Below are 27,167 nucleotides of genomic sequence, written 5' to 3'. Positions count from 1 at the left end.
GAAGGAAGGGAGAAAAGAAGGAAGGAAGGGAGAAAAGAAGGAAGGAAGGAAGGGAGAAAAGAAGGAAGGAAGGAAGGAAGGAAGGAAGGAAGGAAGGAAGGAAGGAAGGAAGGAAGGAAGGAAGGAAGGAAGGAAGGAAGGAAGGAAGGAAGGAAGGAAGGAAGGAAGGAAGGAAGGAAGGAAGGAAGGAAGGAAGGAAGGAAGGAAGGGAAAAAGTAGGAAAGGGAGTAAGGAAGGGAGAAAAGATGGAAGGAAGGGAGAAAGGAAGGAATGAAGGAAAGAAGGAAGTAAGGAAAAAAGTAGGAAAGGGAGTAAGGAAGGGAGAAATGATGGAAGGGGGGAGAAAAGAAGGAAAGAAGGAAGGAAAAGCAAATAAGGTAATAAAGGAACGAACAGAAGGGAGGTAGGAAGAAAAAGGAGTAAAGGAGGGTAAACAAGGAGGAAAAGAGGAAAGGGAGAAGGAAGGAGAGAGCAGGAGGAAAGAAGGATTGAAGAATTGGGTCATTTTGACCCAAAGACAGTACAAGGGTTAAAAAGATGAGTGTGAAGACAATGTTGAGCGTGCCTGACACAGTGGCTCCTCATATTCAGGGCGGCCCCCACTGACTGACCTTTTCCGTCATCCCCTCGATGTAGGCGGCCACTTCATCCATGGTGAGGGTGGGGGTGTCGCTCGCGGGGGCGATGCCAGAAAACCTCCTCAGCAGATTGGCCAACTCTGCGGACACCGTGCTGGTTTTATAGCTGTCGAAGTCGGGCAAGGACTTGGGTTTGAAATACTGGAACATGAAGAGAACATCACTCCAGAGAAGATCCACCTGCAAAACACAGATCCGTTTACGCAGGAAATATTAGTGCCGCAATTCATTTAAAAGTGTGAGAATAAGTAGCATCAAAGTAAATCTACTCTTGTAGACAGTCAGACTTCAGAGATCTACATGCAATGACACCCACCCGGTGGTGGAAAAGATGCATTTCAAAAATAAACACTGCTACCGTGAGTCAATAAATCTCTTGTACAAAGATTAACTCAATTTCTCTAGTTGTAGTTTTTACATGTTGACAGTTCATCCAGCATGCCACAAGTTTCTAACAGATGGTATACAGTAAAGACATTCAAGTACAGGACTGTGTTGAAAAGATCGATTCTCCGATTTTAAATCGATTCTCAATTCCTAAAAATCGATTCATAAGTCTAAAGATCGATTTAAAAAAAAATAAATAAATAAAAAATAAAAAAGTTTTTTTCTCATCATTACATTACAACTTTTGGTACTTTTTTGTTTATGCCCAAAAAAGGAATATTTTGTTGGACACGAGAATAACTGGTGCCATGTTTTTGCCTTTAAATATGTTTAAAAGGTATGAAAACATTAAAGTTTTCAGTTATAATTGCATAAATTGTCTATATTTCTTTGCTTTATATACTGTCCTGGGGTTAAATTTGCATAAATGTTAAAAACCAAATTCTCATAAATGGGAAAAAAAAAAAAAAAAAGCGATTTATTTCGTCCTCTGTTTGCTGTCCTGGATCTGTTTGATAATTCTGAACCACATGATGTTTCTGAAAGCAGTTCTATCAGCATTCTGGGAGCTGATTGGTCCTTACAGCATCATTAGCTGCCAATACTTGCTGTTTAATCTCAATATAACACTGGTATTAATATTTTGCATAACTAGACAGTCATATAATTCATGCAACAGCTGAAATAACAGTTTAATTAACAGTAACCCAAATCAATATCGGATCGAATTGAATCAAAGCGTGATAATCGATTCTGAATCTTAAGAATCGGAATCGAATTGATTCTTGATATTTGAATCGATCCCCAGCCCTATTCAAGTATATTGGGAGTTCTCACAAATGCCAGTAAACAGAGAGCATATACATATCTGTGGTTACTGGCTTCTCTGAAAATTGTTATTTGTCTCCCACCGAAGTACCATTATTAACCATGCAACAAAACAATATTAATGAATATAAGTGGTTGCTCAGGGTCAGAGGGGCCACATGCTTGCGTCATCAGCTGCCTGTTCCTTTTCATGCACGCCTCTTACATAAGTTCACGAGCAGAACTGAGAAATGCTAATTAGTCAAACCCTTGAGCTTCCTCTCACTATTTCTCTGTCCCTTCGTCACCTTTTGGCCATTATCTCAATTACAGCTCAGCTGCATTTCTCGTTTTCCCTGTTTTTATATTTTCACTTAAATAAGATGCTGGTTAAAAATGTCTCAAGCATATTTGGGAGATGCGAGATTTATTAATAATATGAAAAAAACTGTTCCGCTTCTCGTTATAAAAGTCGCTTCAGGGTCATGCGACAAATTCCAGTTGCCAAATTAAAATGGTAACCTGTGGCGATGAGTGGTCCTCCAGGTAGCGGGCCTTGCTCTTCTTGCTGGGGTAGGCGTACAGGCAGAAGAAGCACTGTTCTAACGCCATCTCCAACTCCTCTTTATAGGGATGGCTCTCGTTGCGGCTTGAAGCAAACTCTTTCTCCAAAACTCGGACCTACACCAAACAAAAATCCAAGACAAACAGAATAGTCATTTTTAACCCTTGTACTGTCTTTGGGTCAAAATGACCCAACTCTTCTATCCTTCTTTCCTCCTGCCATGCTCTCTCCTTCCTTCTCCCTTCCTTCTTTACTCATTTCCTTCTTTCTTTTCTACCTTCCTTCCTTCTTTTCTACCTTCCTTCCTTCTTTTCTACCTTCCTTCCTTCTTTTCTACCTTCCTTCCTTCTTTTCTCCCTCATTTCCTTCCTTCTTTTCTCATTTCCTTCCTTCTTTTCTACCTTCCTTCCTTCTTTTCTCCCTCATTTCCTTCCTTCTTTTCTACCTTCCTTCCTTCTTTTCTCCCTTCCTTCCTTCTTTTCTCCCTCATTTCCTTCCTTCTTTTCTCATTTCCTTCCTTCTTTTCTACCTTCCTTCCTTCTTTTCTCCCTTCCTTCCTTCTTTTCTCCCTCATTTCCTTCCTTCTTTTCTCATTTCCTTCCTTCCTTCCTTCCTTCCTCCCCTCGTACATTATTTCCTTCCTTCCTTCCTTCCTTCCTTCCTTCCTTCCTTCCTCCCCTCGTACATTATTTCCTTCCTTCCTTCCTTCCTTCCTTCCTTCCTTCCTTCCTTCCTTCCTCCCCTCGTACATTATTTCCTTCCTTCCTTCCTTCCTCCCCTCGTACATTATTTCCTTCCTTCCTTCCTTCCTTCCTCCCCTCGTACATTATTTCCTTCCTTCCTTCCTTCCTTCCTCCCCTCGTACATTATTTCCTTCCTTCCTTCCTTCCTTCCTTCCTTCCTCCCCTCGTACATTATTTCCTTCCTTCCTTCCTTCCTTCCTTCCTTCCTCCCCTCGTACATTATTTCCTTCCTTCCTTCCTCCCTCCCTTCCTTCCTTCCTCCCTCCCTCCCTCCCTCCCTCCCTTCCTTCCTTCCTTCCTTCCTTCCTTCCTTCCTTCCTTCCTTCCTTCCTTCCTTCCTTCCTTCCTTCCTTCCTTCCTTCCTTCCTTCCTTCCTTCCTTCCTTCCTTCCTTCCTTCCTTTCTCCCCTCGTACATTATTTCCTTGTTTTCCTTCCTTCCTTCCTTCCTTCCTTCCTTCCTTCCTTCCTTCCTTCCTTCCTTCCTTCCTTCCTTCCTTCCTTCCTTCCTTCCTTCCTTCCTTCCTTCCTTCCTTCCTTCCTTCCTTCCTTCCTTCCTTCCTTCCTTCCTTCCTTCCTTCCTTCCTTCCTTCCTTCCTTCCTTCCTTCCTTCCTTCCTTCCTTCCTTCCTTCCTTCCTTCCTTCCTTCCTTCCTTCCTTCCTTCCTTCCTTCCTTCCTTCCCTCCCTCCCTCCCTCCCTCCCTCCCTCCCTTCCCTCCCTTCCCTCCCTCCCTCTCGACCCAAAGACAGCACAAAGGTTAAATTCACATGCACACGTACCGGCTGCTGATTAACGGTATCAAGAATTTGCAGAGAAAAGTCCATGAACAAACTTACAAAGAATTTAAGGAGAGCGCCGTCTGAGCTGCAACACAAGGAGCGACGGCCAAGGTATTCATGTGCCGTGTTCAAAAGCATGAGCGAGGACGGCAGCATGGGAACGTCCGACTCATCTGAAAGTCAGGCACAGAAGTGTCACTTGTTGTAACAACAGTCGATACGTCAATAATGAAGGAACGCTGAGGGCATGAAAACAAGGAGCCAACAAACCTTCATCATCATCTAAAGATATATGCTGTCGCAGCATACAGTCGAACGCAGACTCCTCGTGTTTAATAATGCGATAGAGGATAATCCAAGGCAGGACTGAGAAGAAATAAGGCTCCTTGGGATCATCTGAAATGGCCATGCTGAGATCAATTAGCTGAAAAAAGATAAAATACAGACGGATGTAAACAACCCATGAAGCCCAATCCCCCGTTTCTTTATTACAAACAGTGTTTGAGTTCATTCCCTCCAGACCTGGATGAGGTTGTTTGCCAGCCGAGCAATGCTAGAGGAGTGGGGAACATTGCTGAGCAGGCCAGATTCTTCGCTGAAGCAGACTTCTATGCCATCCAGCAACTTCCTGATGGTGCTGACCCACTCCTCCTTGCTCGGGGCGGAGCCGCTGGGAGCAGAGCTGAGCTGCTGCAGGGCCTCGTTCAGAGCCAGCTCGCTGCACTCCAGACACTGCTGATAGTCCCGCAGCTTCAGCAGCGAATTCTAGGGCAGAGGGGGTTCAAACTCAGACAAACACAAGCCACTAGCATGATTTAGGGATAGACCGTTTCCCACAAGCAGGACAGTACAGCTCAGGGAAGTAAAGTATGCAGTTATTTGAATTTCAATCATCAAAAGAATGTACACCTTAATCGCCGGGCAGAAAATTTGACAGCGTTTGCTTCTCTTTTGGCCAGACGACTTATTTTGTTAAAATGGAAGGACAAACTCCCCCCAACTTTTAAATTATGGGTTAAGGATCTTGCATGTCATTTGGCACTGGAGAGAATTCGTTACTCCACAAGAGGGTGTGCCCAGACATTCTATGATATCTGGCAACCTTTCTTAACCTATATAGGAAAAATGGACGCCACTGAGATTGTAGGGGTGTGACACTGACCCTTATATTGTATAATTTACTTATTTTCTGTAATGGTTATTTTTATTTGTATTTATTTTATTCTAATTTATTTGTATGTTTTTATTTATTTTAGATTTTTTTACTTTATTGTCATTATTGTTTTCTCTGAATGGTACAATAATTTAGTTGTAGGGATGGGGCTCCGTTGGAGCAAGACATGTGGGGGTTATATTTACTATGTTAATTCCAATTCTCTTGTAATTATTCTGTGAAAATTGAAAAAAAAAACAATAAAAAGACCTTTGAATAAAAAAAGTTGCCAATAATGCCAAAATAAGTGTAGTATGTAGTAGTAGAATGTACTACACTACAGTAGTATGCAACACTTACAGTGCAGCTAAAAACCATGCAGTCAGTTGGTTGCTTGACAAATTATCATCCCTTTAATGTGAAATGGAGATAAAAGAAGATGCACTGCAACACACTCCAATAAAGCTAAGCTGCTTTTTTTTTTTTCTTCTTTTTTTTTTATTTTTGTCCCCGATTTTTCCCCATTTTATCACCCAGTGCTCCTGCCTAAGTCAGTCCTGGGCATTGCTCCCTCTACCAACCCCGGGAGGGCCCTGCACTGAGCTCAGGTCTCCTCCTTAACCTGAGGAGTGAGCAGCATCTTTTCACCAGGCAGGGTGGGGCTTCTCTGGCCGGACGTAGCGCGTGGAAGGATCACGTTATTCCGGCCGGATCCTCCCCACCCCATCTGGCGCCCCGGCTGGCCAGAGGGGGCATGTACAGCCCAGGACTGTTGCATGTTTGTGTGAGGGTAGCTCACATTTTCTCATTCCTCCAGACTTCTAAGGATTCTAAAGGATATTTTTATCTTTCCTTTTTTTTTATTTAAGAGTTTACATGATAATTAGCAGGGATATATGGATATTAATGGGAATACACAGGAAAATTAGAAGAAATACAGGTTAGTCTGTAAAAAGGAACTTATTAGATGAAAACCATCTTTCAATACGGTTTTATATTAAAAAGTAATTCGATTTAATACAAATTAGGCTAAAATTTCAACCCTGTGGATACCCACTTCATATATTTGGATATTTTTTAGAATCAAGCACATGAACCCAGCACTACTGAAGCCGAAGAAAATATCCTGATGTTTTCCATCCTGATCTTTTGCAACAAAAACAACAACAATGGAGCGAACAGATATGCTGCCATTAACTGTATGAGGAGTAAATCCAACCGAAACTGCCCCCTCGTTCCTTTGCTGGAGAAATGTCTTTTCCTGAGACTAACCTCCAGGAGCATCAGCTGTGCAGGACGCTCTGGTGCTGAGCTCACAAACTCCATAGGTTTGATCCTGTTTCCGTAATTAAGCGTAGGCTGCAGCAGGCGCACCACCGACTCGAAGTCTGCAGACTCGAAGAGTCGCTGGATCTCTTCTAGAGACTGACAGCGCTCCAGCGACTTCAGCCTTTTATCAATCTGTTGATGGAAACGAAGGAAACTCAGGGAAAACAACTGTAACAAACTGTAACAAAACAACTGTAGCCTCAGCTCTCCTTGAAAACATGGCCCTTAAACTAGGGCTGGGCGAATTATCGAGATTTTAATATATATCGATATATTTTCAAACACGATATGGTACGAGACAATATCGTTTATATCGATATAGTTTTTTTTTTTTCATGATTTTGATATAGCTTATTTTGTGACAAATTGACTTGAATGTTTTATTTGAGATTTGCACAAATGTTTTGTTATTTGCACAACTGTCAACCTCAGTGGAAAAGTCTGCCTGTTACTGTCTACATTGTATTAATTACAGTGTATTTTAATTTAATTGTTATGCATGAAAGGGATATTTGTTTTATTTTATTCAAGAATCATTTTTATTCTATATATGCAGGCAGTTTATTTTTATTTCATTTGTTTTATACATTTTGATATTGTGCAGACCTCTGTTAATAAAGGAACCTGTGTGACATTTGGCACGAGGCTTTGTATTAAAACTGACTGTTTTTTTAAGGGTTTGCCTCAGAAAAAAATGAAGCTAACAGAGATGCTATGCTATAATGCTTTGGGGGAAACCCCAATTATGGCACAGAAAAAATATCGATATATATCGAGTATCGCCATTCAGCTAGAAAATATCGAGATATGACTTTTGGTCCATATCGCCCAGCCCTAGTTTAAGCATTAATTGTGTTTCTTTTCAAATATGTACATTTTATTTGAAAGTATTTTCAAGACTGAACAAGGAGCAACAGCCCTTTAAAAATGATTTTTTTTTTAAAGTAAAGTATTACTGACCTCCTCCACAGATATGGCTGCATCTACACGCAGATTAGGCAGGCTAATAGTGTAGTGTTTCCTGTCGGGGGTCTTTGGTTTGCTCTGCAACAAGCCTGTGCACACGTCATAGCTCTCGAGGGCCGATTCCATGTCTCCCTTTTTAAAAAACACAAAACAAACGTCAGATCCGGCAGTGCTGTATGAAAAGAGCTTGGGTAATCACCGAGGAAGGAAAATAAGAACAGTTTACCTGCAGTGCCAAGAATCGTGCCTTCAGCCAGTAGACGCGTACCATGACGTCTAACCAGTCGTCCTCAAAGAGATCTCTTTGGGAGGAACCCAGAGCTAGGAGTAAAAGATCTCCCTGGAAGTGCTGCCCTGGAAAGTCTGAGTCAGCTGCATCATCACCGCTGCTTCTTCTGGGAGTAACTAGACATGACATCAAGATGTTACTTGAAAGGAATGTAAATCATTATTGTCCGTAAAACAAATAATTTAATAAGCGTAGACTGTAGTGATGCACCGAATGTTCGGTAACCGAAATTGTTCGGCCGAAAATAGCCAAAAAAACACTTTCGGTGTTGGGTGGATTAAGTGCGGGAAAAAAAACGAACAATTACTAAACGACATTCTCCAAGAAAATAACCCAGATTTTAAAAATTATTATACAAGGCTTCAAATTGCGGAGATCAGCCCCACTGCGACACGATTAATTGGATTTGAACGGGAGAAAATGAAAAATGATTATGAGAAAAAATACAATTAAAGCTGCAAGCAGCGTTGATCGGGCCCTCGCACTCCTGGCCAACGCCCCTCCCTCCAGGTCCCCCCAAAGAGAGAATATTCAAAATACGATAAATGTAAAAAAAAAATAAATAAATAAAAAATTCAACAAGATTTATCTTTTCATTACAAGCAAAAAAATCTTGTTCAGCTGGCAGATTTTTCTACTTATTTCAAGGGAAAATCTACTTGAAACAGGTGAAAATTGTTGTTTTTTCCAGTGATGAGTCTTGTTTTAAGTGTAATGAGATTTCTTTTACTAAAATGAGACATTTTAACTAGAAAAAAGACAAATATTCTTGTTAGGATTTTGAGTTTTTGCAGTGATCCATTTTACTTATCCTGTGAAGGACAGAGTCATATTGATAAGTTCAGAAAACAGTTTTTTATTGTTGTGTTTTGAGTACAGTAAGACAAATTGTGACTGGCGGGTATTTCACTGCACATTTATTTGATTTATGCAATGGTGAAAAAATTGGCAAAATAAATGAAAAACTGCGAAGAACCATTGTTCGGTATTATTCGGTATTCGGCCAAGTGTTTATTATTATTTTCGATTTCGGCCACAAATTTTCATTTCGGTGCATCACTAGTAGACTGTTTTTCATATAGAGCTTTAGCTTTTCCATTTGCGCTTTAGAGATCTAAGTACATTGAAGCACCCCATCATAGCACAACTAAGGCTCACAATATTCCAATGCATCATGCAAACAGATTCATCAAAACTGCATCACAATCCCAGCAAGCTGCGCGCCTTACCAGTCTTCCCTTTGTTGTGTAACCACTGTTCCAACTGCAGCTCCATGCAGGCCAGACTCATCGCCAACATTTTCTAGACATGCAGCAAATACATGAAATCCGTTAAGGGAAGTCACTGCAGGGGCAAGATAAGAAGCGGTCTGAAGTGGACATGTTTGGCTCTTGTTCTTGGCTTAGAGCTTCTACTGTTTCTAATCATCCCCAACCTTGCAAAGACATAGCACAATTAAAAATGCATTTTGTTGGATTACCACCGAGGGGCGGCCTGTACTCTAACCTCCTTCCTTGAGCGTTCCTGCCGGAGGCAAAACTATAGATGGAGTAAAAAGTGTGAACTAATACAGCTCAGGGCTACGGGGCTCCATTGTCTCATTAACATTTACTCTTAAGCGGTGCCAGCAGGGCAAAGTTCTCCACTTCCAAAGCAAACTTGTCAGAGTTGCCTAATGATTCTCTGAAACAGCCATGCCCTCCCTTTACCCCTCTCAAGCTAATGCTTGCCCGTTTCTTTTTTTTCTATTTTTAAAAGAGATACATTGAGTTAAGTTACGCTTGGATACGAAGCAGAAATAGTGTCATTAGGATAAAAACAGTAAAGGATGTGATTGCTGAGGTTTGAAGTTGTAGAAATGAAGGACCAATTAAATTGTGGCGTGGTAAAACAACAAAACATGTTGTGTGAGAGCTCTTTCTTTTCCTGATTGCAGGAGATCTTTTCAAAGGCTTAGTACGGGGGTGTCAAACATTTTGCTTGGCGGGCCGGATTTGACCAATTTTTTTCTCGCGGGCCGCACGCTCAAAATAACAAAAACGGTGCGAATTTTTTTTTACTATTGTTATCTAATACAATATCAGTTTAGTTAATTTTAAAAGAAATATGCACTTTGTTTACACTCTAATTATGTAAAATATATTTCTTCAGGATCTTTTCTTGAAATTTCTCGTTTTTTTTCAAATTATGTAAGATACTTTTAATATCATTTTACAAAGATAAACAGAAACAAGTATTTTTTTTTATATTTCGCTTTTTTATAGGAAATTTAATTAAAAGCAAAATCTTTCTTATTACATCCGAGAGTGTTTCTTTGTGATTTAGAGATTTTTCCAGTACAATTAAGTGTATTTATTTTTAAAGATTGGCGCGGATATTTATGCCAGTGTGCCGAAAAAGTCAGCACTTCTTTTTTAACTGTTTTACTTTGTCACTATCCTCGTATTCAAAACTGAAATTCTCCAAATGAATATCTTCTATCATCTTTTTTAGCAGTGATATTTTTCCTGCGAAGATATATAATAGTACTCAATAAAAATAAACGACCGTCTACAGAGAAATAAAATCGGCAAATGCATTCTAGAAAACTAAAAAAATATCGAAAACTGCTCTTTGTGGAATAACGATAGATTTGTAGAAGAAATATATTATCGCATATGCTGTGATTCATGGCAATTATTTATGCCTTCCTTTTCAGTAAATTAACATTTTGTTTTTTTGCGTTGGAAACTTCTCGCGGGCCGCATGAAAATATCTCTCGGGCCGCACATTTGAAACCCCTGGCTTAGTACATCTCGCCCTGGGTCAAGATCAAGCAATAGTTTCAGACAGTATTTTTCCTGACTTTTACCCGGATGTGCTGGTTGCTGCAGTCCCGGAGCAGAGGGTTGGGCAGGCCGCTGCTGTGCTTCCTCCAGGTCTGATAGACCTCCAGCACCACCGCCGTCAGCCCCCGGGGCCATTCCTCCAGGAACTTCTCACCAACTGCTTTCAGGTAGCACATCATCAGATCCAGTATACCCCCATTGGTGATATTACTGATGAGGAAGGTGTGGACATCCTGTTGCTCTATTGAAAGGAACACACCATGTATTAGTGTAACAGAAGTGCAAGCACAGAGCAATATCGTACTGTACATAAGCTACAATGCAAAACATACCAGATTCCATGATTTCAACCGAGTCCACCGGCAGGAGACTTCCATGCAGCTGCTGGATATCCTCCTTCCCATCGCACTGCGCCTCAAGATTACTGAGGCTCTCGTCATCATTATCAGGATCAAACTTCTTTAACCGGGAAGGTAGGTATTTAAATAGCAGTTCCTGAAAGTCAATCTTCTCTTCTTTCTTGCATTTTGTGTTTCTGACACGTGCCGAGCGGCGCTTCGCCGTTTCCCCACTATCCTCCACCGCACGCTTCCTTTTTGGAGCCTTCTTCGCTTTATCCGTCAGAGAAACCTCCATCGCTGTAGCTGTGAGCACGATGGAAAATTTAAATCGCACTGATCACAAGATGAATTATTCCACTCAGAAAAAGTGCTTTCAGTCAGTCAGCATTCTCTGTTAAAGCTGCACTAGCACCTTTCTGTATTTCTGTACCTTTCTGTTAGGCCTGTGTTGAAAAAAATCGATTTTCTGATTCTAAATCGATTCTCATATTAATTCCTAAAAATCAATTTGTATGTCTAAAGATCGATTTTTTTTTTTGATTAAAAAATAATAATAAAAAAAAATATATATATATATATATATATATATATATTTTTTTTTTTTTTTTTTTTTTTCCATCATTACATTTTTGCCTGGTGAACTTTAATCCCAGTAGTTTTGAAAACTCCTGAACTAAATGAACTTTTCTTTAGAGAAAATGCTGGACATTTCAGCTTAAATTTCTAAATGTTATATTAGTTCAATGAAGTTCATATTATCTATATTTACTATAGCTTGTTTGGTTTCTCTGTTATCGGACACAGTTTGTCATGAAATACCTGAAAAATGCCGCGTGCTTCATGGCAAGCTGTGTGTCTGGTGACAGAATAAATCAGACAAGCTAAAATAATGTGTTTACTGCTTGAGCTGTTGCAATTTCTTTCTTTTTTTGCACTTTAAATGGATATTGAAATGCCTATTTGAGTTATTTATTTCTTAGTTATTTCACAATAATTATTGTGAAATTATTAGTGATGCACTGATTGTTCGGTAACCGAAATTGTTCGGCCGAAAATGGCAAAAAAACACTTTCGGTGTTCGGTGGAATAAGTGGGGAAAAAAAACTAAACAATTAATAACGGCGTTGTAAAATAAGGAAATAGACTGGCCGCTCCGTCCCGTAACGTTGCGCACTACATAAATCGTTGGCCAACCAAAAACTAACCCCATAAGAATTTTACCTAACATTCACCAGGAGGTGGAACCAAAACAACATAATGCTGGGAAATTAAAAAAATTTCATTTTTTTATGTTCAATAAATATTTTCTACCTTGTAATTTTGTAAAAGATTTTTTTCTTTGAAAAGCATGCCCAAATCAAATGCATTTGATTTATGCAATGGTGAAAAAATTGGCAAAATAAATGAAAAACTGCTGAAGAACCATGTTCGGTATTGTTCAGTATTCGGCCAAGTGTTTATTATTATTTTCGGTTTTCGGTTTCGGCCACAAATTTTCATTTCGGTGCATCACTAGAAATGATTATTTCAATAGTTATTTTACAGTCATATAATCCAGTCAACACTAACCCAAATCAATATCGAATCGAATCGAATCAAATGGTGATAATCGATTCTGAATCTTAAGAATCGGAATCGAATCGATTCTTGACATTTGAATCGATACCCAGCTCTACTTTCTGTACTTTTTCTGTATTCTTACATCTGTCCAGGGACTACAGATGAAAAATAGCCTCTTGGCTAACTCTGGCACATTTACAGCAATGTTTTATTGATGTGCATTGTCACTGTCAAATAAACCAATAAATAAATGAATAATGAAGGAAAAAATGAGTTTTAACTTTCCAAAAAGAATCATGCAGGTAGGAAAGCGGACCAACCGGTAGGTGGAGCAGAGGTTGTGACCTCCACGGTGGTCTGACTCAGGGTAACCTGAGGTTGAGAGCCAGAATGGGGCAGCACTGGTGGCTCAGGGAAGATGACTGGAGGCAGAGAAGAGCTGGGGCTGCTGCTCAGGATCGTGGGCTGACCCAGGCTGACGGGGCTGCTCGGCTGGGGGAGGGTCTGGAGGAAGTTCTGGTCCCGGTACTCTGACAGGTCTATTCTACGGCCGAGGCTTGGGCGCGGTGGCTCACATGTGGTCTGATGTTTGTACATTGCAAGAAGTTTTTCACCGACATGCTTCCACCTGAGATCAAACAGAGGAGATGCTTATGGTTAACAATAGGCCTGTGTTGAAAAAAATCGATTTTCCAATTCTAAATCGATTCTCATATTAATTCCTAAAAATCGATTCATATGTCTAAAAATGGATTTTTTTTCTTTTTTTTTTCTTTTTTCTTTTCTTTTTTTTCTCTTTTATTTATTTATGTATTTTTTTTTTCATCATTACATTACAACTTTTGGTTATTTTTTTGTTTATCCCCAAAAAAGTAATGTTTGGTTGGACACGAGAATAACTGGTGCCATGTTTTTGCATTTAAATATGTTTAAAGGTATGAAAACATTAAAGTGTTAGGTTATAATTGCATAAATTGTCTATATTTCATTACTTTATATACTGTCTTGGGGTTACATTTGCAAAAAATACTAAAAACCAAATGCTCAAAAATTTAAAACCAAAATAGAACAAATAAAAACTGTGGGAAATGTGGGAAAAAATAACTGATTTCATCCGTCTCTCTTTCCTCCCTGGATCTGTTTGGTAATTCTGACCCACATGATGTTTCTGAAAGCAGTTCTATCAGCATTCTGGGAGCTGATTGGTCCTTACAGCATCATTAGCTGCAATACTTGCTGTTTAATCTCAATATAATACTAGCAGTAATATTTTGCATAACTACAGTCATATAATTCATGCAACAGCTCAAAAAACAGTTTTAATAACACTAACCCAAATCAATATCGGAATCGAATCGAATCAAATCTTGATAATCGATTCTGAATCTTAAGAATCAGAATCGAATCGATTTTTGACATTTGAATCGATCCCCAGCCCTAGTTAACAACTAAAATATTCTGGAAAAAAAGGACAACTGGTTTTTACCTCAACAGTAGAGGTCAAAGGGCCACATTATGCCCATTTTTAACTAACTAATCTTAATCTCTTATACCTTTAAAGCAGCTTTGCACCCAGCATAAATGCTTAACCACTAAGAACAATAAAGAGTGACAGGGTTTTCACACGGCCATTAATTAGGTCAGCGCAAAGGACCTCTGGGCATGAATATGTTCACTTGTGTCAGCGTGAACACAGCAAATACACGCCAGTACTAAATGACAAGAGCAGGACGGCTCAAAGGAGGTGGTCTAAGACAGTGTTTCCCAACATGGGGTCCGGGCCCCCCCTGGGGGGCGCCTGAGATCTCTGGGGGGGGGCGCGAAACTTTGTCTGCTATGAGCATATGCAGCTGTAAAAATTATATTTGCGCATGTTAAATAAATAAAAAAATAATAACACACCTAATGGAATACTGTAATCCAAGTCTGTATAAACCCACGTAGTATTTTAAAAATGACCAAAATATATTTCTAAGTGATTTAGCAGGATAAAAACGTAATAAATTATTATTATATCATTATTCAACATTTAATCATACTACTACTCCGACAGGTTGTTAAAGGAAAAATGTTAAAAATGTTTGCGCTCATATTAAAAGAGACATTTTTCAGAAATTATTTTATGTCCTTGCAATTATTTTCTGTGTGTATTTTATACATTGGTGACACAAAATGAAGGTGAGAAAGACAAAGTCATGTGTATACAGGGTAAACCAAAGGGAAATGTATCACAAAAACATAATTAATGTTAATTTTTTCAATTAAAGATTTGTAACGAATCACTTTACTCTTTTGGTGCTAGTACGTACGGGTCGGGGGGCCCGGCTGGTCTTAGGCACAAGTAGGGGGGAACAAGGAAAAAAGGTTGGGAACCACTGGTCTAAGATGATCTCAGAAGAAGATCTCAGATGATAACTGATTTATTTCTATTTCTTTTCTAATTGATTATTTTGTTGCTCAGTGGCGCTGTTTTTACGAGGTCAAATTCCTGTGTAAATTGTACATTTGGCAAAATAAAGCGATTTCTGATGATAACGTTGATACGTGAGAAAACACTAAAAAACAACATATGTCCACTTTAACAAAAGTTTCACAAACCTAAGACCAGAAAAAAATAAAAACATAATTCAATAATAGGACTTATCCACTAAATAGTTAAGAAAGGTGCATTATCCCCAACTTCTATGTGTTCTTTGCTTTGCTTCTAAAAAAGATTGACATCAGTGTTACTTGTGTTAATCATAACAGTACAGTACTGTCTCAGAAAATTAGAATAGTGTGATAAAGTTCTTTATTTTCTGTAATGCAATTAAAAAAACAAAAATGTCATACGTCATTACAAGTCAACTGAAATATTGCAAGCCTTTTATTATTTTAATATTGCTGATTATGGCTTACAGTTTAAGATTAAGATTCCCAGAATATTCTAATTTTTTGAGATAGGATATTTTAGTTTTCTTAAGCTGTAAGCCATGATCAGCAATATTAAAGTAATAAAAGGCTTGCAATATTTCAGTTGATTTGTAATGAATCCAGAATGTATAACATTTTTGCATTACAGAAAATAAAGGACTTTATCACAATATTATATATAATTTTCTGAGACAGTCCTGTATATCCTAAGTAAAACATATGCCAAACGTTTTATAATTTAACTTGAATCCAAGTTAAACAATTGTACCGTCCTAAGGGGCAAAGCAAACATAGGCTCAACCATTCAAACAAAGAAAAGAAACAGCTTACGAGAGGCAGAGGATGGGCTGAATCAGGACCAGGTCAGGCTTTGGGTCACAGCTAGAAAGAGCCTGCCTGCGCCTCCTTATGTCCAGAGCCTCCTCCACGATGGATCTCCGCTCCTCTTCATCCACTACCACGTAGTGGACTGACATGTTGCTGCACATAATCCATATAAAAACACATCAAGATTTTCAGTCATGTCAAAGTATGAAGATAAGAGCACATAATTGACAGATTGAGCAAAAAAAGAGTAAGCTGATGTTACCATTTCAGGAACATCTGCATCGTATCCCTCTTTAAACAAGGCTGTTCCTGAAAGATCTTTTCCTTCAACACTAGGCCTTTAGTATAACAATGATCCTTCTGTAGGGCTTTGGCAATGAAGTACAAACAGCCTGAAAATATAAAGTAGACGATTGTTCCTTCTTTTTCAACAATTAAGTTGTCATTCTGGTTATCAAAAATGAGCGAATGACATACAAGTGTAGTCACTGAGTGTGTACAGAACAGTTATGAGGTTGTCCAGGCACGGCCAGTGGTCTTCGTTGCAGTGCAATCCCTCCTCAAATGCGTGGCGAGCGAGAGGGATGCGCACCAGCCGCACAGCCAGCTGACCAATTTTGTACCACATGTTCACGTCAGTGGAATCCAACATGACTGCCTAAGAAAAGAAAAAATTTGCAGAAATTATTTACAGCAATCCCTAGCAGCTGATAAAATACTTAAAGGAGCTTGAGGCCGGATTGTGGCAGGATTTATGAAAAAAATCTGTATACATTTTAAGTTTTCTAGTAATAATGTCAGATGAAGCGTTCCAAACCCAAAATAATGAGCCCTCTAGTGTATCTCTCCTTTGCCTTGAACAGGCTGTGTGCTGCAAAATGTGCTGCAATTCGGTCCCGAATTTCCCGCTCTGGGCTGTGGATGTGACGTCACATGACGCTGCATGTGCGTTCTCCCCGTTCTCCCGTGCCGGCTTCACTGTTGGCTGCAGTACCCCCAACGGCCGTCGTGGTGAAGGGTGGCGCTAGAGAGTCTCATTTCTTAAAAGGAGCCTCAAGCTCCTTTAAAAACAGTTTCTAATAAAAAAGAAAAGCACTAAAAAAAAAACTTTTTTAGATTTTTTTTTAAATCACAAGCTTCTTTTTATTTGATTATCATCTTTATTTTTCAGGGTTGCAACATGTTCACACTAGGGCTGTGCGATTAATCGATTTTAAATCTAAATCGGATTTATAAATCAAGACGATGTTAAAAAAGGGAAAATCGAAAAATCGATTTTCCTTTTTTGCAGCTGTCTGCATTACAGACAGAGCTTGTCTAGTCATCTTTGTTTGGTCAAGAAAATTGTAAATGTTGTCACTTTACTAAACTCAAGGAGGATTTACAGTATCTTTCAATTGCACTTCATTCCCAATAGGGACATTTGTTTGCTATTTTTCTTTAAAAATAAAGATAAAATATTTTAAACAATTTATTCCATTGTCTTTTGTAGTTTTACCAAAACAATCGAAATCGAAATCGAAAATCGGGTTTTCAGAGAGAAAAAAAAAAAAATCGGGATTTTATTTTTGTCCAAAATCGCCCAAAATACTGTTTACAACAACATAAAAGTCAAAGGAAATGTAAGAATCCCTGCTTTGTTTTCGGTACCATATTACACCAGCATTTTTGACTTGGGGTTGGGGAATGGCACTTTCTTATTTCCTTTTACCTCCAAATAAAACTCCATAGCTGTTTCGAGGTCATCACGAGATGCAGCCATGCTTGCCAAGTTTTTAAAAGTGGAATATTTCAACATCAGTCCAGGATGCTTGAGACCAACTCTCTGGTCATCTGAGGGCAGGGCCTATAATAGAATGAAACACATTAGAGTTGGAAATTTAAAAAAAGTTAATAAGATGTTTTTTTAAATTCTGAAAAACTATGAACTATGAATGAACTTTTCTAACATTCCCACACTCAGGACTATTTCATGATTAGCTCTTATTTAAACTGAGACTTTTCAAAAACTGTTGACTATCTACTTATCTACATGGAGTTAATGTTTTGATAGGTGTGTACTCTGCACTAGAGAAGTGAGAATTATCTTTGACAGGACTTGAAGATGTGTGTTGTATCTTTGAACCTCTTTGAGCAGTGGAGTTTTGAGGAGCTCATGATAGGCTTTGGCAGACTCCTCAAACTTGTCATGTTTTTGCAGATCTAAAGCCTTGTGATATAAAGCAAAAGCCTCTGCTTCCTGTGAATAGAAATAAGGGAAAAGGAAGTTATTCAAATCTACAAATCAGCCTCATGGTTAAATATTGCGAGTTAATCTTCATGGATTGTATACTTGGGCCTCTTTCGTCTGACTCTTGTTGCTTCTCAAGGGGTCCTGAGACTCATCTGTTGCTGTTGCAGCAGCATTTAGCGCTGCGATACGAATCTATGAAGATCAAACCAAAGAGATTTAAAATGATTCAGCAGAAATGTATCACAGAGATCAGAACAGAAAAAAACAGACTACTCCACAGTCGCAGACTGTGTTGTTGGAAAATTGTTCACAAGGATTATTTTTGTCAATAGCTGCAAAGCTTACCATTTTAATATCTGGAAAGCAGATATTTCGCCTTCAACGTTTGTGAAATCTGTCAGTTTCTGCAGAAACAGAAGACAGCAAGGGCAGGGGAAACAGAAACATGCAGTCGTCACATTTCAGGGAGAAATGTAAGGGGGGGGAGACAAACTTTTTTTTTTTAAATACATTTATCAGTGCTTGTCAAATGCCTTCTGTATTTATTTAATTTACACAAGTGTATGAGAAAGCCTTAAGGGTAAATAGTCCAGGGGCCAGAGCCCAAAATTTCACTTGTCAGTACCACTCAACGTGATTATGATTTTTGAAAAGGTCCATGTCTATAGATGATATTTTGGTATGAAAACCTTCCTGAGTGGCAGCTGGATCATAGTTATCAGCTCATGAAGTTACCCACCCCCTTCAGAAAATTACATTTTAGATGCTGCTGCATATCCTGGTTTAGACTCATGTACAGGAAATCTGTCAATGTTTCACAATATTGTCTTTGGTATCATTTTAAAGGGGACCTTTTCAGCATTCATTGAAGCTAAGATGTGAATCTTTCTGACCAACATAGAGGTCACTGCAGCTCTTTAAACTATAAACAACACACATTTTTACACAGTTTTCGCCTAAAAGATATACTATCTTTTATCCCTGTGTCATCTAAGAACAATAGAGACACAAAATACAAAAACTGGAATACTCACAGGACCATAAGGATTCAGGAAATGTATAATATACCCCTAATATATCATTGTTACAGGTCATTGTGAGCCTTAAACTAGAAGAGCATCATTAGGCTCCTATGAAACTATAAGAGCCGCTAGGCTGATGTCACAAACTGGTCTTTATCATGCAAATACAGGACATAAAGGAACCACAATGAAATAAAGAATCAGTTTAGTTTTATAAACAACATTAGAGACACAAAATACAAAAAATACAAATGCAAAAACTGGAATACTCACAGGACCATAAGGATTCAGGAAATGTATAATACACCCAATTTAGAATCATCAATTAACCTGAAGGGGGTTTTAACTTCATGAGCTGATAACTCTGATCCAGCTGCCACTCAGGGAGGGTTATCTTACCAAAATATAATCTATAGACATGGATCTTTTCAAAAATCATAAGTAAGTTTGGTCACCTTGAGTGGTACTGATATCTGGTCTGGAACATGGACTACAAAGTAATCCACAAGGCAACTCAATATAGACGGTTTTCCAAGGAAGTGTGTGGGACAGACCTGCAGACCTAACCACAACTAGCTCATCTGTTTGATTTAAGTACATCAGCACCGGTGGGTAACACACCAGAAACTCTGGACCTCAGAAACAACATAAACCGTTTTGAAGACCTTATAAACTGAACTACTGACTGAACTGAGCTCATCTCAGCTAACGTTAGCGCTTGTTTCCCCGGGCAACCATCACTCGGAAAAATAGGCCACTTACGGTTCATTTCCGATGAAACTGTATTAATAAGCTGCATACTCTCAAATGACATCGGTAGTGAATCAAAAAAAACATTTGATCAATTATTGCTTTTATCGTCTTTTGTTGTTGTGACACATGGATGTGACGCGGTGGCGTCGCAGGAAGCCATTTTTTTTTTTTTTTTACCGGCCAGTTAGTAAAGTCGCTCCCCATTGGATGATTCCGTGTCGTGGTAGAAATGTAACCAATCAGATGCGTTGATACTGACGGCAATTATATGAATGACCAATCTGTCATTCTGCCACAAAAGCTTTACATTTTCTTTAATGCTCCCGTTATAATCAGTACTCGAGTTGTAAAAAGAATTTAGGGGGGATGGTGGATTTTATCACATGGGGACAGATAATTTGTGCTGATTACAAATAATATAATATATTACAAATAAAGCACTGACCAAAACACCTGCAGAAATACTGCAGGAATGACATAGCAGCAGTTAAATGCAGCCTTCTGTAAGCTTTAAATATCCACTGGGCTTACATCAAATACATCAAAACACAACAATAAAAAACAGTTTTCTGAACTTATCAATATGACTCTGTCCTTCACAGGATAAGTAAAATGGACCTCTGCAAAAACTCAAAATCTTAACAAGAATATTTGTCTTATTTCTAGTTAAAATGTCTCATTTTAGTAAAAGAAATCTCATTACACTTAAAACAAGACTCATCACTGGAAAAAACAACAATTTTCACCTGTTTCAAGTAGATTTTCACTTGAAATAAGTAGAAAAATCTGCCAGTGGAACAAGATTTTTTTGCTTGTAATGAGAAGATAAATCTTGTCCCACTGGCAGATTTTCCTACTTATTTCAAGTGAAAATGTACTTGAAACAGGTGAAAATTGTCAAATAAGTTATTTTTCTGGTGATGACTCTAAATGTTGAAATAGCAGTACGTACACATTCACATTCATTGATGAAATGACACAAGGGATGGAAAGGGGGGATAGCAGTTTCACATGGGGGATGATTTGGACCGTTTTTATTTCAGGGGGGATGCCATCCCCCCTCATCCCCCCTCAACTCCAGTACTGTATATATATATATATATATATATATATATATATATATATATATATATATATATATATATATATATATATATATATATATATATATATATATATGGGTTTTGCACTAGAGCGTGACTTGCACAATAATTATGCAAACACTAGAGGGCAGTATTTTATAAACCTACATTTTCTCTTAGCTTAGGCTCTTGAGGATGACACTTCTTTTTAAAGCAAAGTATCATTATCCAGTTGTTTGGTCCTCAGATAATTTGCTTTACCCTGCTTTATAGTGACACTTTTTCAGACGTGTAGATTTTTACAATATTTAAGATAGTCTTGAAAACCTTTCCAAGAGCACCTTCTATCCTAAACAACTTTATCTCTAACCTTTTACAGTAACACCTACATGCTCTCTTACTCAGCAATTTACTCTCTTTGTTGTAGCTTGATTGTTGTTACTCTGCTGTAAGACACTTCAGGTAATAAAAGTGTCTGCTAAAGGTAATGTAAATGTAATGTAATGATAATATTAAAAAAAATATACATGGAGAATAATTTGAAATACTGTAAACCCTTTCTCATCCTAAAAGAAATTGAGATTTCATTGTCATCATGCAGCTAGTAGAGGTATATGACAGATTATTTCTTTGACAGCATTTGTGGTGTTAAAGTGTTGCATCTTTTGCAGTTTTGTTAGAAACACTATACGGATTTTGTCCTTGCTGACCCTGTGGGTTGCAGTCCCTTTTTGCTTCATTATTCCTTATTCCTTCCTCCCCTGCACTCATCCACACCCCTCCCTACCTCTCCCTTGGCTGAGACTGTCTGGGCTGGCGGGCAGCATAATCAATTTTTTTTCTGTCAGCATGCTAGCGAAAAATAGCTGACGTCACGGCCATTACTGACTGTATAAAAGCCGGAGTAATGCAGATTCACTGTGCAGTCAACCCAGCTACATCTCCTGACACAGGGTAGCTCTTCTCTCTCCAGCCATGGCTTCGTCCAGCTTTGACCCTTTCTTCCCTTCCAGGTCCACGAGGAGAACAACTGTGCGCAGTGCAGGTTATGGAGCCGGAGGAGGAATTGGATCTCGGTCTGCATTCTCCACTTACTCTGCACCAATAAGCTCTCATGCATTATCAAGAAGAAGTTATCCAACGTACACTCGATCTTTTTCAAGTTACTCCAAAGTTCTTGCCTCTCCGGGGTCTGCAGCAGCCACAGAGTTACGCCTGGACCAAGCAGCTCAAGTCAGCTCTGAGTTCAAAGTTTTAAGGACCCAGGAAAAGGCTGAGCTTCAGAACCTGAACGACCGCTTCGTAAGCTTCATCGAGAGGGTCCATGAGTTGGAGCAGCAGAACAAGTTGCTGGAGACCGAGCTGCTGCTGCTCAGGCAGAGGCAGGCTGAGCCTTCCAATCTCCAGGCCCTGTACGAGCATGAAATCCGCCAGCTACGTGCTGCTGTCGAAGAGGCCCGCCATGAGAAGCAAGCGACCCAGGACCACAGGGATGAGATGGAGAATGTGTTGAAGGACCTGCAGAAGAGCTATGAGAACGAAGCCCTCGGCAGAGAAGATGCAGAGGGTCGACTCATGGATGCCAGGAAGGATGCGGATGATGCTGCCATGTGCCAGGCCGAGCTGGACAAGAGAGTCGGCACCCTTCTGGATGAGCTGACCTTCCTGAAGCGGCTCCACGAAAGCGAAATCAAAGAGCTGCAGGCCCAAATACAATATAGCGCAGATGTGTCAGTGGAGATGGAGATCTCCAAACCAGACCTTTCCGCTGCACTTCGTGAGATCCGAGGGCAGTATGAGACGGTGGCGCAACGCAACATCCAATCTGCCGAAGAATGGTTCTGCGACAAGATGAATGTGATGACCGTGGGCTCTGCACGCAACACGGAGAGCGCACGCCAGTCCAAGGATGAAGCTGCAGAGTACCGCCGGCTACTCAAGGAAAGAACGATGGAGATTGACGCCTGTCGTGACATTAACCAATCTCTTGAAAACCAACTGCAGGAAGTGGAGGAGAAGCAGAGCGCTGAGATCTCTGCATTCCAGGTAAACCACATCACAACCCCAGAACATACCAAACAAAGTTGCAATATTCTTTCAGGGAAAAGTAAAAGAGACTTATTCTCAATTATTCAGTCCCTAACTGTGAAATGCTTCATTTGTATGTACCGCTTTAATTGTTCTCCCTGTACAGGATACAATAGGCCAACTGGAGGAGGACTTGAGGAAAAACAAGAATGACATGGCTCGCTACCTAAAAGACTATCAAGACCTTTTGAATGTGAAGATGTTATTGGATATTGAAATTGCAGCATACAGGTACAGTACATGTACACACAGTCATGATTCTAGTCATTCACTGACACTAATCCCTGCAGGACCGATCGCTTCATTTTCTTTGTGATGTGTATTTTATCCATTAGGAAACTCCTGGAAGGAGAGGAGAATCGTCTGAACGTGGCAGGACCCGGATCTCTTTACTCTCAAACCACGTACGCCGCCCCTTCCTTCGCAAGAACGCAGTTCTCCGTGCAGCCTCAGTTCAGCTCCGGAGCTCCTTACCTGCTGAGCTCCCGCTTGTACTCTTCAATGCTCTCCACAGAGGAGGTAATATCCGCAAGCCAAGCGCAGCAGGCGGAGGCCAGCCCCACTCAGGCCGAGGGAGAGGACCAGGTGGAAGAAAAGGAGGAGGAAGAGGAGGAGGATGGAAAGGAGGAAGAGGTGGAGGATGAGCAGGATGAAGAGGGAGAGGATGAGGAAATAAAGGAGGAGGAAAAGCAAGAGGAGGAAGAAGAAGAGGAGGAAGAAGAAGAAAAACAAGCAGGGGATGAGGATGAACATGAAGACGGTTAGTGTTTCTCATTTTCTTTATTGACTTTATCTGTTTCTCTGGTCGATCCCTGTTTGTAACCATTATCCCTTCTCACAAAACAAAGAAGGTGAAGCAGAGGATGGAGACGATGGGGGAGAAGGAGGAGAAGAGACCCAGCCTGAAGAGGAGAAAACTAACGAGCAGAAGGAAGAAGATGGCGATGAAGCGGAAGCAGAGGAACCGGCGGAAGCTGAAGAGAAATCTGGCAAAACTCCTGCTAAAAAAGTTTAGAGTTAAACATCACTTCTCTGGTGCTCAATATGCAAAAATAATTCAGTCAAAGCAAATGCAAATCTCTTGAATTCTGAAGTGTCGTTGAACGCAGCATGTATGATGCACCTGAGAAGCTAAACTGCATGTATGGACCCCGAGTTCACCGTAACAGCAAGGAAGCTAGCTAGACCCATCACGAAGACAGCAGGCGTCATGATCATGAAAATGAACTTCTAATTTGCAGAGATTTGTTTGCAGGTGCTTTACTGTCACTCAAGTGCTCGATTGTGCTTGTACAAGTATCTATGTGCAATAGCCAGTTTGAAATGCCTTACTCCAATCCTCTACTGACTACTGTGAGTCAATGATGTGCTGTACTGAACGCCAATAAACGCCAAAGCCTCGCCAACATGAAACACGCTCCAGGTTTTCATTTGTTCTAAAGAATTCACATCTAAACACATTCATTAAACACATGAACAGAATAATAACATATATAACATAACATATATATATATAAAATAAAAATGGTCAAAATCATCCCCCTTGTAAAACTGCTATTTCAACATTTAGAGTCATCACCAGAAAAATAACACCAGAAAAATAACTTATTTGACAATTTTCACCTGTTTCAAGTAAATTTTCACTTGAAATAAGTAGGAAAATCTGCCAGTGGAATTTATCTTCTTATTACAAGCAAAAAAATCTTGTTCCACTGGCAGATTTTTCTACTTTTTTCAAGTGAAAATCTACTTGAAACAGGTGAAAATTGTTGTTTTTTCCAGTGATGAGTCTTGTTTTAAGTGTAATGAGAATTTTTGAGAATTTTTTACTAAAATGAGACATTTTAAGTAGAAATAAGACAAATATTCTTGTTAAGATTTGGAGTTTTTGCAGTGATCCATTATACTTCAGTCATATTGATAAGCCCTGTAATTCACCAAATGATCAAGTAATAAATTTGAATCCAACATAAAATGTTCTCAACAGGAACATTAATGGAGGTTAATGGAAAAGTACATAAATGGCTCAATCCACAATGACAAGTCACTCCATCCTGGGCAATAAGGGGATGCATCAGAAGGCTAGAACACCCAGCAAGCCAATTAAAATGCACAAAAAGAAAAACCTCGAGGAAAAGAAACATCAGCTTATCAGACCAATTAAGACAATAAAGCCTCGAGTTTCTTAAACCTCGCAAAGCTGAGTTACCGTGGCACGTTTAGTGTTTATTCAAAGTCAGCAGATCGCTTTTATCCTGACATGTGTCTTCGTGATCAGTGAGCTGACAGCAGTGTTTTTGCCCGCCACTCCCCCCCTCCCCCAGCCACGCCGCTGTCCATAAATCAGGCCGCACTGAAACCTTTATGACTCAGCTCCTGCTGCACCAAGAGTCTGGCCAAGTGTCAACGCAGGCAGAGCCACAAAAAGGAGCGGAAAAAGAGCGAGCAATTTCATTATTTCATTAAAGAGAGAGAGGAGAAGCAGGGACATATCTCACTGCACTAAACCTTGACAGAGGACAGACTGTTTTTTATCCAGTAACGAGGTTGTGGGGACCAGCAGCTCTGCAGAGATGCAACCAACATCACTCCTGTCTTTCCCACTTCCGTCTTTGCTTCTCACAGGTTGAGATAAGCACACGTAATTGGGCACAAAAAAAGAGGAGTCTCTTTTTTGATGTGCCAGAGACACCTTTTGACTTTCTGCGTCAATGCAGCGCAGGAAAACGAGCATGTGCTTTCAGGCCTTGCGGTAGATGCATGGCTTAATGTTGCAAATGTAAATGCAAAGTCCCCGATAGGAGATCTCTCCTCCTGTAGCCGTTAGGGATGGGCGGTATGGACTAAAAGATGTATCACGATAATTTCCGGCATTTATCCCGATAACGATAAGAATTACGATAAAAAAAATACCAATTCAACTCCACCTTTTCAACTATAAATCTATCTTGCTTTCAGATCCGCCATGTTTGTTACACAAAAACGTCATCAACGGGAATTTATCCTTCTTTCTTTCTTTCTTTCTTTCTTTCTTTCTTTCTTTCTTTCTTTCTTTCTTTCTTTCTTTCTTTCTTTCTTTCTTTCTTTCTTTCTTTCTTTCTTTCTTTCTTTCTTTCTTTCTTTCTTTCTTTCAGGCTCATTTCCTTCCTTTCTTCCCTTCCTTCCTTCTTTCCTCCTGCTCTCTCCTTCCTTCTTCCCTTCCTCTTTTCTCCCTTCCTTCCTCCTTTCCTTGTTTTCTCCCTTCCTTCTCCCCTTTCCTTCCTTCCTTCCTTCCTTCCTTCCTTCCTTCCTTCCTTCCTTCCTTCCTTCCTTCCTTCCTTCCTTCCTTCCTTCCTTCCTTCCTTCCTTCCTTCCTTCCTTCCTTCCTTCCTTCCTTCCTTCCTTCCTTCTTTTTTCCCTTCCTTCCTTCTTTCCTCCTGCTCTCTCCTTCCTTCCTTCCTTCCTTCCTTCCTTCCTTCCTTCCTTCCTTCCTTCCTTCCTTCCTTCCTTCCTTCCTTCCTTCCTTCCTTCCTTCCTTCCCTCTTTTTTCCCTTCCTTCCTTCTTTCCTCCTGCTCTCTCCTTCCTTCCTTCCTTCCTTCCTTCCTTCCTTCCTTCCTTCCTTCCTTCCTTCCTTCCTTCCTTCCTTCCTTCCTTCCTTCCTTCCTTCCTTCCTTCCTTCTTTTTTCTCTTCCTTCCTTCTTTCCTCCTGCTCTCTCCTTCCTTCCTTCCTTCCTTCCTTCCTTCCTTCCTTCCTTCCTTCCTTCCTTCCTTCCTTCCTTCCTTCCTTCCTTCCTTCCTTCCTTTCTTCCTTCCATCTTTTTTCCCTTCCTTCCTTCTTTCCTCCTGCTCTCTCTTTCCTTCCTTCCTTCCTTCCTTCCTTCCTTCCTTCCTTCCTTCCTTCCTTCCTTCCTTCCTTCCTTCCTTCCTTCCTTCCTTCCTTCCTTCCTTCCTTCCATCCTTCCTTCCTTCCTTCACGTACGTTGTGCGTGGATTTAACGCAGAACCATAAATCCGGCTTTACACAAAAACTTCATCAAGGGGAATTTATCGTTTTTACCGCGAGATGACAAATTCTTACCGTGAGGAATTTGACGGTATATCGTGAACTGTAAAATATCGCCCATTCCTAGCCGTCCTCAGATTTACTCAGCTGGACTGCATCATCCTACTGTATATCCTCGGTTGCTCCCACTTGCAACAGTCACACTAAAGCCAGTCCAGAGGAGCACTTAGTATAATTGTTTGACACTTTCCAACAAATTCACCTTTTCAACACACACACACACACACACACACACACACACACACACACACACACACACACACACACACACACACACACACACACACACACACACACACATTTCACCACTCAAAGAGATTGC

The 27,167-nt window shown here is 39.9% G+C and overlaps 2 protein-coding genes across 8 annotated transcripts in view; one reads left to right on the top strand and one right to left on the bottom strand.

Annotated features, from left to right (window-relative positions):
• Positions 1-19,777, bottom strand: part of cabin1 (calcineurin binding protein 1) — an 89,290-nt gene extending 69,513 nt beyond the window's left edge. For all 7 annotated transcript variants that reach the window (XM_061730411.1, XM_061730413.1, XM_061730412.1 and 4 more), the window contains exons 1-20: positions 19,642-19,777; positions 18,203-18,261; positions 17,957-18,049; positions 17,750-17,863; positions 17,336-17,470; positions 16,102-16,282; positions 15,887-16,016; positions 15,628-15,777; positions 12,705-13,012; positions 10,816-11,127; positions 10,507-10,724; positions 8,885-8,957; positions 7,593-7,771; positions 7,361-7,498; positions 6,344-6,532; positions 4,441-4,683; positions 4,189-4,342; positions 3,976-4,091; positions 2,355-2,513; positions 612-818 (exon numbers count right to left, since the gene is read on the bottom strand). In XM_061730411.1, the coding sequence (XP_061586395.1) occupies positions 612-818; positions 2,355-2,513; positions 3,976-4,091; positions 4,189-4,342; positions 4,441-4,683; positions 6,344-6,532; positions 7,361-7,498; positions 7,593-7,771; positions 8,885-8,957; positions 10,507-10,724; positions 10,816-11,127; positions 12,705-13,012; positions 15,628-15,777; positions 15,887-16,016; positions 16,102-16,282; positions 17,336-17,470; positions 17,750-17,863; positions 17,957-18,049; positions 18,203-18,205 (3,102 nt within the window). In that variant the 5' untranslated portion in view covers positions 18,206-18,261; positions 19,642-19,777. The remainder of the gene's footprint in view (positions 1-611; positions 819-2,354; positions 2,514-3,975; positions 4,092-4,188; positions 4,343-4,440; positions 4,684-6,343; positions 6,533-7,360; positions 7,499-7,592; positions 7,772-8,884; positions 8,958-10,506; positions 10,725-10,815; positions 11,128-12,704; positions 13,013-15,627; positions 15,778-15,886; positions 16,017-16,101; positions 16,283-17,335; positions 17,471-17,749; positions 17,864-17,956; positions 18,050-18,202; positions 18,262-19,641) is intronic.
• Positions 19,778-21,621: 1,844 nt separating this feature from the next.
• On the top strand, positions 21,622-24,204 carry neflb (neurofilament light chain b). Its single transcript, XM_061729826.1, is given in 5 exon segments — positions 21,622-21,666; positions 21,669-22,760; positions 22,909-23,033; positions 23,138-23,562; positions 23,654-24,204. Coding segments are annotated over 5 exon segments (1,851 nt in total). The 3' UTR covers positions 23,818-24,204.
• The last annotated feature ends 2,963 nt before the right edge of the window (positions 24,205-27,167 follow it).

The sequence above is a fragment of the Cololabis saira genome, chromosome 9 (assembly GCF_033807715.1).
Source record: "Cololabis saira isolate AMF1-May2022 chromosome 9, fColSai1.1, whole genome shotgun sequence".
Lineage (NCBI taxonomy): Eukaryota > Metazoa > Chordata > Actinopteri > Beloniformes > Belonidae > Cololabis > Cololabis saira.
This window is presented reverse-complemented; position numbering and strand designations above follow the sequence as displayed.